The following is a 12,780-nucleotide window of genomic DNA, read 5'->3' on the forward strand; positions in this document are numbered from 1 at the left end:
CATGGACCCCTTAAGGGCTTCCATGGCCTTTATTACGGAGTTCTGTTCTTACTACACTAATATATTCAGTTTTGAATTGAGATTTAATCTGATGTTACAATGTCCTTTGTTTTTTAGGATTTGTTCCATGTTTTCCTTGTATTTCCTTTGTTTTCTTCCTGTCTTCCTTCCCTTTTGGCTCTTATGTGTCCCCTCTTCTCCCAATATCTTTTTGCTGGTAGACGCTCTCTGCATGCAGGTAACTGTTCCTTGTATCCGACAAATGAGACACTCTCCTACACACTTTAAATATGGCTAAGTTAACTATTTTTTCTCACAATGTAAAGGGTCTTAATATACCGGAGAAAAGATCCCGTCTTCTGCATACGTTACATATAGATAAGGTGGATATAGATTTTCTCCAGGAGACGCATTTTAAGAAAGGTGTGGCGCCATCTTTACGATCTCGTTATTTCCCAGTGGGGTACTTCAATGATTTCTCCGAAGCCAAGGCTAGAGGGGTGGCCATATTGTTTTCTAAACATTTGGTGCTCTCTGATACCTCAGTGGTCCATATTGGGGACGGTAGGGGATTATTGGTCAAGGTTACCATAGCTAATCAAAAATATTCTCTGGTAAATTTATATGTACCCAATAAAGGTCAGTCTGGCTTTCTACGTAAGTCATTAGAAATGATAGAAGATCAGTTGGAGGGCATCCGAGTGGTTGGTGGAGATTTTAACTGGGCTCTGGAGCCCTCTCTTGACACCACTTCTGGCTCTTCACGCACCTCTTTTAGAGAGGTTAGGAAATTCAGGCTGACCCTGCACGATTTTCAGTTGGTAGATACTTGGAGACTTTTACATCCATCAGAGAGGGATTACACTTTTTATTCTTCCCCTCATAATTCTTATTCACGCATTGATTATTTTTGTGTAGATCATTCCCATCTAGATCTCCTGGCAGATGCCGCTATTGGGCAGATTACTGGTTCTGACCACGCCCCTGTTTTTTTAACCTTGTATCTGCGTGATCCCCCTTCTCGCCAGTGGAACTGGAAGTTTAACGAGCAATTCCTTCGAGACTCTTACTGTAAAGATCAAATTGGGGAAACCCTAAGAGAGTACATCTCTCATAATGTCACCAACGATGTCTCATCAGTCTCAATCTGGGAGGCTCACAAATGTGTTGTCCGGGGGAAATGTATTCAGTTGGGGTCCTATCTCAAAAAAAAGAAAACTGAGTGTAGGGATGCTTTGTTATCTAAAATCCAGATGCTCGAACTTACCCATAAATCTACTATGTCCTCTGATGTATTTGTAGAACTTCAAAAGGCTAGAGACGCTCTTAATGATTTACTTTATGAAGGGGCTAGGAGAGGGTTTCGAAGATGCCGCCATAAATATTATCGTTGGGGGAACAAACCAGGCAAAATGCTGGCAAGGGCTCTTAGAGCTCAGAGATCCCTGACTTATCTTCAACGTATCAAGGATCATACAGGTAATCTCTGTCATACCGACAAGGACATTGCAGCAGTCTTTCAGACTTTTTACTCTGCCCTCTATAATCTAGGTCCGGATAATGCGAATTTAGATCACGCAGCTCGAGTATTGCAGATTCAGAAGTATTTGGAAGAAATAGACTTCCCTATTCTCCCCGAAGTGGTGACACAGGCTCTTGACTCCCCTTTCACAGAAGACGAATTATCTGTTGCCATCAAATCTTCCCCATCCGGAAAGAGCCCTGGTCCTGACGGCTTCACGCTGTCATACTATAAGGCGTACCAAGATACTCTCTTGCCTCTTTTGTTACGGGCCTGTAATGCAGTTTCAGAGTATACCCCTTTCTCAGATCAATCGCTTGCAGCACACATTACGGTTATCCCTAAGGAGGGCAAGGATCCATCACTACCAGCGAGTTATCGCCCGATATCTCTCTTAAATGTAGATGTCAAGCTTTATGCAAAGCTTATAGCTAATCGGCTTAAGCCTCATCTCCCATCTATCATCCATTCTGACCAGGTGGGCTTTGTACCGGGTAGGGAGGCGAAGGACAATACCACCAAAGTCCTTGATTTAATACACCATGCAGTCTCCTCTGATATTCCCATGGTGCTCCTCTCCACCGATGCTGAAAAGGCTTTTGACCGGGTGGATTGGGGTTTCATGACAGGGGTGTTGAATCGCTTAGGGTTGGGTGCAAGCTTCCTTTCTAAAATTTTGGCCCTATATAGAGCCCCTTCGGCCCAGATACGAGTGAATGGGATCTTGTCGGCCCCAGTCAACATATCAAATGGTACTCGTCAGGGCTGCCCTCTCTCTCCCTTGGTTTTTGTACTTTGCATGGAGGCCTTGGCAAGAGCAATTAGAGCGAATCCTAGTATCACGGGTCTTAAGGTGGGTTCATGGGATTATCGCCTTGCCCTCTTTGCGGATGATCTGCTAGCAATAGTAACTAATCCGGTTACCTCTCTCCCTAATTTAATGAAAGAATTCCAGCATTTTGGTGACCTCTCTAATTTTAAGATTAATTATAGTAAGTCTGTTGCCTTAAATGTTACCGCTTCGGTCGAGACAGTGTCTGCACTTGGTACCTCCTTCCCCTTTAAATGGCAGACTTCTTCTCTTAAATACTTAGGCATATTTGTTCCTAGATGTTTATGTGACCTGTTTGCCCTTAATCATACGCCTTTGATCACTTCTATTCGTAAAGAATTGGATAAGTGGAGTTTGCAAAAGTTTTCGTGGCTAGGCCGCCTAAATATTATCAAGATGAATATTCTTCCGCGCCTCTTATATTTGTTGCAGGCCACACCGATTGCTCTTCCCTCAAGCTTCTTGTCAGAAGCACATACCCTCATCCGAAAATTTGTCTGGGGAGGTAGGAAGCCCAGATTTAAACATGAAGTGCTTTTTAGGCAGAATAGTCAGGGAGGCCAACAATTACCAATGATATCCACTTACTATCAGGCCATTATACTCGGTAGAGTTCTAGATTGGACTCGGGGTACAGTGGGTAAGCAGTGGGTGGAGCTGGAGTCAGAATCGTCTAATCTTCATCTGAGTACTTTGCCGTGGTGTTCCAAAATTGTTCGTTCCGCACACCCAACAGTGGGCCCTACTTTAGAAATGTGGAGAAAATTGCGAGTAAAACCCGGAATATCTTCAGTGATATCTCCTCTTACCCCTATCTTATACAATCCCCTTTTCCCTCCTGGGAATTCTGGGCGGTTTTCTTCCATATGGTCTGCTGCAGGGATTATTAGAGCTGGTCACCTTGTGGCCAAAGGTAAACTCGTACCCTTTTCAGATCTATGTGCCAAGACCTCTCTTACAACCCAATCTCTCTGGGCCTACACTCAGATCCGACATTTTGTCTCTTCTCTGGGGGGTCCTTCAGTATTTGCTAGAGATATGACATCCTTTGAATCTATGTGTACGCATCGGCAACCTCCTACACATATAATCTCGGGTATATATAAGATTTTATTACATAACATGTTTTCTGGAGACCCTCTTTTTGTAAAGGCCTGGGATAGAGATTTTATTAAAAAAGATATACATATCAATTGGGACAGAGTGTTTCTAGTTATTAATGCGTGCTCCAACAGTTTAGAGGTTTTGGAAACACAATATAAGGTCATGACACGATGGTACCGTTGCCCGGTCATTCTCCACAAATGCTATCCCACGGTGTCTCCTCTCTGTTGGAGATGTCTTGGGGAAACGGGTACGATGATGCACATCTGGTGGGATTGTCCACTAATTATCCCCTTCTGGGGTAAAATAATAGCCCTGGCTTCGGAGATCTTAGGCTTCACTGTTCCATCTGGCTCGGATTTTTGGTTGCTCTCACATACATCTGACCCGATCTCTCTATACAAAAAGTCCCTCCTTAGTCATATTAATAATGCGGCAAGGGCGGTACTCCCAGTGCATTGGCGCTCCCGGACCCCTCCTACAGTCTGGGAATGGTGTCAACGTCTTGACTTCTATATGACAATGGATGATGTTCTTTATTCAGCCCCTGAGAAACACTCTGAGTTTACTGCTATTTGGTCCAAATGGATTGACTTTAAATCATCTGCAGCCCTCATTCCACATTCTTAATTATGGGAAAAAAGGAAATAAATTGTCTTATTTCGGATTTCGGTGCATTCAGGGTCTATCTGCATACCTTCCCCCTTTTCCCCCATTGTCTTACTCTCTCTCTGTTTTATTTTATTGTATGTATTTTTCTTTTTCTTTTCTCTTTACAAAAACAGATGTCTGTATGTAAGGATATGTCTGTATATGTGTGTAATGTTTCTTATATATACAGTCCGTGTTATGTATTGATTTTTCGTTTACAAAAATGTGTTTTTGTTCTGAAAATAAAGAATTTATAAAAAAAAAAAAAAAAAATTAATCTGCAAAGCACGATTGAACTCGGCATAGCAAAAAGCCGCAGCTGCTGAATGGTAGCACTTGTTACTTTGTATACAGATTCAGAGACTCAGTCACATATCAAATGAATCAGCACAGTCTCCTGGTCAGTCACATTTTCTGCAAAAAAATAAAAAATATGCAATAAAGATGCCCGGCGCTAACAGAGAAGCATGGGACCAGGCACGCAGAGAGGGGCTGTTTGGCGCGATTGCAGCGTGAGGACACATCTATACCAATGAATATAAACATATTATATCCAGGCTCTGAACAAGTTTTTCCGCAATAAATGTTGAGCTAGCTATCCATGGAAATAATTTATTGCTTTGAACAAGTCATAGCTCCAGGTTAAAGGCTCAATTCTGAGTTGCATGCAATGCCAACGTTCACGTAGTTGTGCAACCGTTTGAAACTGTGCATGCGCAAAAGCTCTGAAAACTCCTACGACGCCTGCGTTACACAGTGCACGCACAACGGTGTTGCTGCGATCGATTCAGATGGTAACAGAAGAGTGGCGGAAAAGTGATTTGTGTTCTTGTGCGGTGACTGGGAGATGGCTACTAGTGCATGCAAAAATGGGCTGCACAGTGGGCGTATTACGGGAGTGTTGAGGTCATGCACAGCTGCAAGCATAGAAGGCAATAATCGGACCGAGAAACTGCACCTGCCATAGGGATGGTGCAATTTTCGGTGGTGCAACTGATGGTGGTATGTAAGGACACACCAACCAGTATTACAGTATGCACGGGCGCTAAACGTGCGTTTTAGCCCTTGTACATTCGGCCACACTGATGTACACAAGTGAAGGAGTTGGTATGCCATTTGCATAAATTTGCAGGCGGGCAAACAAGAATACACACTGCTGCGTTTGCTTTTAGGTGCTCCTCAGAATCAGCCTCTATGTCTTTTACACTTGATCTTTATAAATAAAGCTTTCTACCATATTCATGACTAAACCAATAAAAAGTAATTAACCAGTCACATAATATTCTAAAGCTAAACATGGACATTTATATAAAACGTTTTCTCTTTGAACAACAACTGTTTTCAAAGTATGATTTGCATAAACTGCACCAATACTAGCCTGATTGTTATGCAGCAATATAAAAGGGATAAACGTGTTATACTGGTGGCCAGTGTGCTGAACCGGTCCTTACAAACTCTGAAAAGATTCCTATAGCCTGTACTGTATTTTATATGTATTAGTTTGGAAGGGACACTCTCCCTGAAGCATGCAATGACAACATTCATACATAGGGCCATATTCAATTGTAAGCTCCTAGGAGCAGGGTCCTCCTCCCCACTGTCTCACAGCCTTCTTCTCTAGCACTTGTATGACAGCCTTCACCTTCCCAGCTGTATGGTGTATGGAGAGTTGTGTTGCTAATTGTTACTTGTGCTGTTTATAATTTGGTTACTGTATTGTAATGTAATGTTCTGTGTACCCTTTACTGTATGTATGGCGCTGCGGACCACTTCTGGCGCCCTATAAATAAAATGTAATAATAATTTAAATAGACACGATAACCCCCGTTTTCACGATAAAGTATCGCTTTTGCCTTAATTGCGATATTGCGCAATTCAGTTATAGAATGTGCGATAATTGCATAGACAGAAACCGGCAATAAGTTTTCACCATCTCAGAGTAGGTGCAAAAAAATGCTAAATCCATATTTTTGGCTAAAAATATGGGGATTTGTTTCATAACCCTTTAGATAACCAACTTCCCCCTAATGATAAATTAGCCAAGAAGTTTTTTTTATTTATTACATGTCAATTTTGGGTCGACAAAAATAAAAGTAGTGGAAAATGGGTTTAAAGTAGACGGCCTGGTATTTTGGGGGGCTGTATGGATGAGACAGGCGTTTTAAACATTGCAGGTGGCTGCAGCAGGTGTATTTTTAAATTTTTTTACAAGTGCACTTTATAGACACAAATATATACTTGCACCCATTTTAAATGCACCCCCAATTTACATCCCGCAGTTATTTTCTCCAAAAATTATTGCTTTCTATCAATTTTCAACACTTATGCAAATACACATATAACAGCCAATTGACACAATTTAAGAACCCAAAATACTTTTATTACGGCCATTAATACACTTCTATGTTAATTTGGCTTATTTTGGGGAACAGACGGATTTCCCAAAAAGTGGAGACATTTTCGTATTTTTCGCCATGAAAAATCACAGGTATGCGTTTGCCTGTTTTGCAGTTGAATTTGGTGAAAATCGGGAGAGCATTTCCAGAATAGGCGAAAATATTGCACCAAGACCAGCGATAAATTTGGCAAATATAAATTATCGATTTATCGTGGCCCATAGTGCTCAACTCTCACATAACACTAGCATTGTTTTACAACACACTGAGAAACTGTTCCATAGAATTAATCTTTTGCAACCAGTTATTGCAACACATTTTTATGCAGCCTGTGTCATGGAAAGTTTAAGCACATCTAGTATTCCTTGTAACCTAGTGTAAATACAAAACTAACAGATTAAAAACTAATGTAAACACTTAAAAAAGAAAATGAAAAAGCAGTACACCATAAAGAAATGTGAGCATTTTGATCATTTAGCAAACACACCCAGAAGTTAAAACAGAAAAGACTAGTATTAGCCCATGATTAATTATTTAAGACAATGAGTATAATCTACCTTTTTGTACTAGTTGTATCTGCTTTAACTTCAGCTTTCCTATTGAGCTCCAACAGGGAAGTGGAAAGATACAACTCTTTGGGTAATGCAGATGCTGTAGGCATATTGGAAAAAGGTTCTGTTTCTTACATCAGATGCTGTACTTTCCTGTAATCCTAGTGATAATGCATGCCTTGAACCAGTAAGCAAGAAAAAAAGAAAAAAAAAGGAAGAATTAATGAATACACAACACTACTATATGCCCACACACATAGCGATCTGCACAGGTTCCCACGATGTTTGCGATTTCCCCTGAACTCTTCCCCGGCAGCCCTACACATGATTTGGAGTACAAAGAATCCAATCTGACTTAAGATCAATCTTGCATCTTCACTTTTTTTTTTTTTTCCAGTGCATTGTGTCCCAGAATGTCAGATCTGCCCTACTGCACGGCAGAGCTGACGATGCGATGTGCGACCAGCGGGGACGCGCATCGCATCGTGAGTGGGGACTCACGATTTACTCTCAATTTGGCCATATTTTATTACGATCTGTCATTCCAATGTGTCGGAATCGGCCAGATCGGGTAAAATATCGCTGTGTGTGGCCAGCTTTACAGTTGACTTATGAGTGGTATAACAAAGGCAGTAATATGTACTAACAGATTCCACTGGACTTTTGGATTTGCTTAGAGTGACATAATGTATGTATTTCCAGAAATAGGAGAAGAAAGTGGACGGGTCAAGGCAGAAAAAGTAAAGATGACCCAAAAATTCCTTTTTACTACGATGACACTTAAAACCTATTATTGATTTACATTTACAATATTGTCCATGGTCTGACCTGCTCAGCTTATTTGCACCTTTCTTTGTTTTTTTAAATGATTATTTAATGGATGGATTAAAGGGCCTATTTATTAATCAATTCTGCCCTCAAAAAACTGCTGTTTCCGCAAGTGTAAGGCCAGAACTAAGTGTCCCTTAAAAGTAGCAATATGGAAAGCAAAAGATATCAGAGACATATTCAAGATCATTACCTACAATGGGGCTGCTCTTGTGAACACTCTTCGGTGGCCTGATGCGCATTGCGGCTATTTCTGCAAGCGCAGCAGGAAAGCCGTGCATACGCAGTAGCTGCAAGGGGGTGCATAGGTAGAGACAGTAAATGCGGATGTAATCACTTATTATTATCAGTTATTTATATAACATATTTCGCAGCGCTTTACAGAGATGGGGGTCTATTCACTAAGCCTTGGAGAGAGATAAACTGGAGAAATATAAAAGTCCCAGCCAATCAGCTGCTGTCATTTTTCAAACACAGCCTGTAAACTGACAGTTAGGAGCTAATAGGCTGGGATTTATCTTTCTCCATTTTATCTCTCTCCAAGGCTTAGTGAATAAGATTCACAATTAAAGATTATGGTGTTAACCACAATGTTTATAGCTTTTTAGTATTTGTGTGGAGACGGGCCGTGGAGGTTGTAGATGTTGCGCGGCTTTGAGGGCGGTGTCACTTGCTCGATGTTTAGAGACACTGGCAGTTTCTAACTAACTGACCCTAATCCTACCTTTGCCTCCTGGCAGCTGTCACCTCCTCGCAGATGACGTCGGCGTCATCCGTGCTTTCCTGGTTACCCCTCTCTGCATGGTAAAGGCTGTAGAGTGACACGCCCTCAAAATCTGCAACCCCCATGGCCCGGCTCCCCACAAATACCCACTAAAAAGCTATAAACATACAGTGGTTAACACCACAATCTCTAATGCTGGCCATACACGCTGCAATTATAGGGACGATCCGCCCGATATCGGCGGATCGCCGCGATAATTGTAGCGTGGGGGGGCGACCGAGGGTTAAATATTGCTTGGTCGGGCATGCTATGATTGTCCAGCATGCCCGTCCGATGCGATATTACCTGGTAAACTGTCGGCCGCATCGGGCAGTGTATGCCCAGCGCAGCCGACAGACAGACATTTCCTGTGTTCCTTCCTATGAAGGAACAGGGAAATGTCTCCTCCCCCGGGGGCGGAGCGCAGATGTCGGGCTATACACTGAGATTTCTCTCACAGTGTATGTCGCGGACATCTGCGGCTGGCAGCCGGCCAGATAAAATGTCTGTCGGTCTGACAGACATTTTATCTGGCAGTGTATGCCCAGCATAAGTTTTAATTTTAAATCTTTCTCCAAAGCATTGCCCGGATATTATTTTTTATAAAACAAATTTTTTTAAATTAATATTTAATTATTTTTATCCTTTACTTCCTTTATTACTGCTACTCATATTTGTTTATAAGTCTCTCAGATCCACATTTGTACATTTTATTATTTTTACTCCGATATTCACTTCATTTTATATCTATTTCACAAGCCCTCTTTTTTACACTTACAGACCCCAATGTTTGGCCATACACATCAGGCCCTGCCCCAGTGGAGCTTACAATCTGTTCCCTACCCCATGTACACACACATACACATTTTGGGAAGCTAATTAACCAACCACAAGTAGAATATACAAACTCCACACAGAGCTGTAATGGGAATCAAAACCACTACCTCATTGCTGTGAGGAAGTAATGCTAACCATTACACCGTCTGTGCTGCCCAGACTGTGACTTCTTCCTGACCGCCAGGACAGGCTCTTATTGGATCGAATTGGTACATCTCTGCAAAAATAGAAAGCTTAATGCCACGATAAAGATTTGGTGACTGGCTACACATTTTAATAAACATGCCTCTTGAACATGGTCAAATGAACCCTACAGTAAAGGGGATATCAGCAGAAACTAAGCAGCTTATTCATTAAACAGTTGTTTCCGCATTTGAATTTAGGTACCAGGAGTATTTAATACAGGAGATTTTGCAGATATGTACCACTCTATAGTTCTGTATAGGAAGCAGAGCCGTAAATAGACTTTTTGGTGCCCTGTGCCAGAGAGATCATTGGCGCCCCCCCCCCCCATCATTTTTTAAACAGGGACATAAGCTAGTGCACCTGACAAAGGGCCGTGGCCTCATGGGGAAGGGCCAGGAAAGAGATAGGGGAGGCCAGGAGATGCTGGGGATAAAAGAAGAGGAAGCTACAAGTGAGAATGATAATAAACAAAAAAATTGACAGGCCCAAATAGCGCCCCCTGCCGTGCGGTGCCCTGTGCAATGGCACTGGTTGCACTACCCTAGTTACGGCCCTGATAGGAAGGACAGTCTTCTCCAATTTAACGAGCTTCATAAATTAATCTGAAGCTTGTCTGATAGTGACCTGCATAATCAGATGTAGTTAGTATTTCTTAACTATGTAAAGAGCTACTAGAGAATGAAGCAGGATCCCCTCAGATCCTTTTGGCGCGCATATGTTGGTGTAAGGTCATGAAGGTGGGACAGAAGCTGGCAGTGTAATCCCCTACCATCATGTGGAGAAATGGGGGTTTTCCTGTTCACTGTTACAGCTGCTTATCAGCATAATGAGTACCATCACTTTGAAGCAAATTCAATTAGATGCAAACTGCAACTCAAGTGCAGATTAATATATAATTTAAAACAAAAAAAAAATGTAACAATTCTTTATAGACATCTCTATCAAATATATTAATTTATTTTGATGTAATAACAATTTGCTTAATTGAGCAGATGGTAAATTAACATTAAAAATACACCATATAAGATATACTTGGGATTTTAAACAATTTTAAATATACAAGTGCATTAGCAAAAAATTCATTGATTAAAACGGATATAAAATACAGCTAACATTAGTATATTTTGTAAATAGATGCAGAAGATGTATTCATAAATACCAATATATAGTTACAAGTCCATGTTTTAACTGTTTCAAAATCTAGTGTTCCCGTTAAGAGATAGGGCTATCGCGTTCCATACAGGAGGATGCCTATCACGACATGCGACAGCCAGCACTCCCAGTGACAGAGAAGTCACATGACACCTTCCATTAAGCCCCTGTGTGTGTATTATGTCATTGAGGGGAGGGAAGTAGCACACCCTCCCGGGAGCACTGCTATAGCGCAGCATAACCAGCGCACACACTCACCAGGCTCATCATGATGATCCCTTCTCCCCCGCTCCTGGGGCGCCGGTCACTGCACACACAGCAAGGGCACAGGGCAGAACTTCTCGCAGCAGCAGCTGCTGCAGCCTGGCAGATGCTGACGCCACACCAAAATGGCCGCGGATTGTTTTCCTTACGCTGAGAGACCGGCCAGCGCGGTGACGTCACCAGAGGTTGCTGTAGTGTACGGGGATTTTGTGTACACAGCGCCGCCACATTATAATCATCATCACTCAGAGACACTAAAAACTGTATTCATTCACTGTGGGGGCTACTGTCAAGAGGATGCTGCTGCTTATCTTTGCAGAGATAGATAGACAGACAGGGCTATTTTATAGAATATATACATACATGCAGTGCTATTTTTATAGAATATCTATTCACTGTATGTATGCCAACAGTAAAGTATCCGGAGACTATTCATGTGTGGGGTTGCTTCTCAGCCAAGGGAGTGGGATCACTCACAATTTTGCCTAAGAACACAGCCATGAATAAAGAATAGTACCAATACATCCTCCAAGAGCAACTTCTCCCAACCATCCAAAAACAGTTTGGTGAGGAACAATGCCTTTTCCAGCATGATGGAGCACCTTGTCATAAGACAAAAGTGATACCTAAGTGGCTCGGGGAACAAAACATCAACATTTTGGGTCCATGGCCAGGAAACTCCCCAGACCTTAATCCAATTGAGACCTTGTGGTCAAGGTTGCTGCTATTTCCTAGTCGGAGAAAGGACCTCTGTGACGTACCCACCACGTGACCGCTGCAGGAGGCTGGACTGCTCCTGCGTTACCATCCACTAGGGCATAGAGGGGGGAATAAATATTTGTGGCGAGCCACCGTGCCCGAAGCGTGGCGAGCGCAGCAAGCCCGCGAGGGGACACTTTTGGTCCCCCCGTTAGCATCCCCACCCCTCCCCCTTTCAGGCCGGGTCACGTGGGTGTGACGTCACAGGTCCATCTGTGCTGTATAGTCTAGTCCTAACCTTGTGGTCAATCCTCAAGAGGTGGGTGGACAAACAAAAACCCACAAATTCTGATAAACTCCAAGCATTGATTAGGCAAGAATGGGTGGCCATCAGTCAGTATGTGGCCCAGAAGTTGATTGACAACATGACAGGGTAAATTGCAGAGGTTTTGAAACCGAAAGGTCAACACTGCAAATATTGACTCTTTGCATAAACTTAACGTAAAAGTCAATAAAAGCCATTGACACTTATGAAATGCCTGTAATTTTACTTCAGTATACCATAGTAACATCTGACAAAAAGCTCTAAAAACACTGAAGCAGCAAATTTTGTGAAAAAGAATACCTGTGTCATTCTCAAAACTTTTGGCCATGGCTGTAGGGTGTGTGTTATTACGTGTTGATCTATCATATAATGTAGAAAACTATACAAATACAGAAATATAGGAGAGAAAACTGCTGTGAATTCACACCATCACACAGAAAACCAGAATCCATACGAAATATATATTTATATATAGGTAAAGTCAGATGCACATAAAAGCACATTAAAAAAGCCAGATCCACATAAAATACATTGCAAAAGACGGATCCACATAAAAACACATTAAAAAAGCCAGATCCACATAAAATACATTGAAAAGGCCAGATCCACATACATATTCATTGAAAAGGCCAGATCCACATACATATACATTGAAAAGGCCAGATCCACA

General features: G+C 42.0%; 1 protein-coding gene across 1 annotated transcript in view; it reads right to left on the minus strand.

The window, feature by feature from the left end:
* USP8 (ubiquitin specific peptidase 8) overlaps positions 1–11,265 on the minus strand; it is a 69,036-nt gene extending 57,771 nt beyond the window's left edge. Inside the window, exons 1-2 of the mRNA XM_088472826.1 lie at positions 11,081–11,265; positions 7,063–7,234 (exon numbers count right to left, since the gene is read on the minus strand). Of these exons, the coding sequence (XP_088328952.1) occupies positions 7,063–7,166 (104 nt within the window). The 5' untranslated portion in view covers positions 7,167–7,234; positions 11,081–11,265. The remainder of the gene's footprint in view (positions 1–7,062; positions 7,235–11,080) is intronic.
* Between the last annotated feature and the right edge of the window lie 1,515 nt (positions 11,266–12,780).

The sequence above is a fragment of the Taudactylus pleione genome, unplaced genomic scaffold (genome assembly GCF_031769625.1).
Source record: "Taudactylus pleione unplaced genomic scaffold, aTauple2 ptg000129l, whole genome shotgun sequence".
NCBI lineage: Eukaryota > Metazoa > Chordata > Amphibia > Anura > Myobatrachidae > Taudactylus > Taudactylus pleione.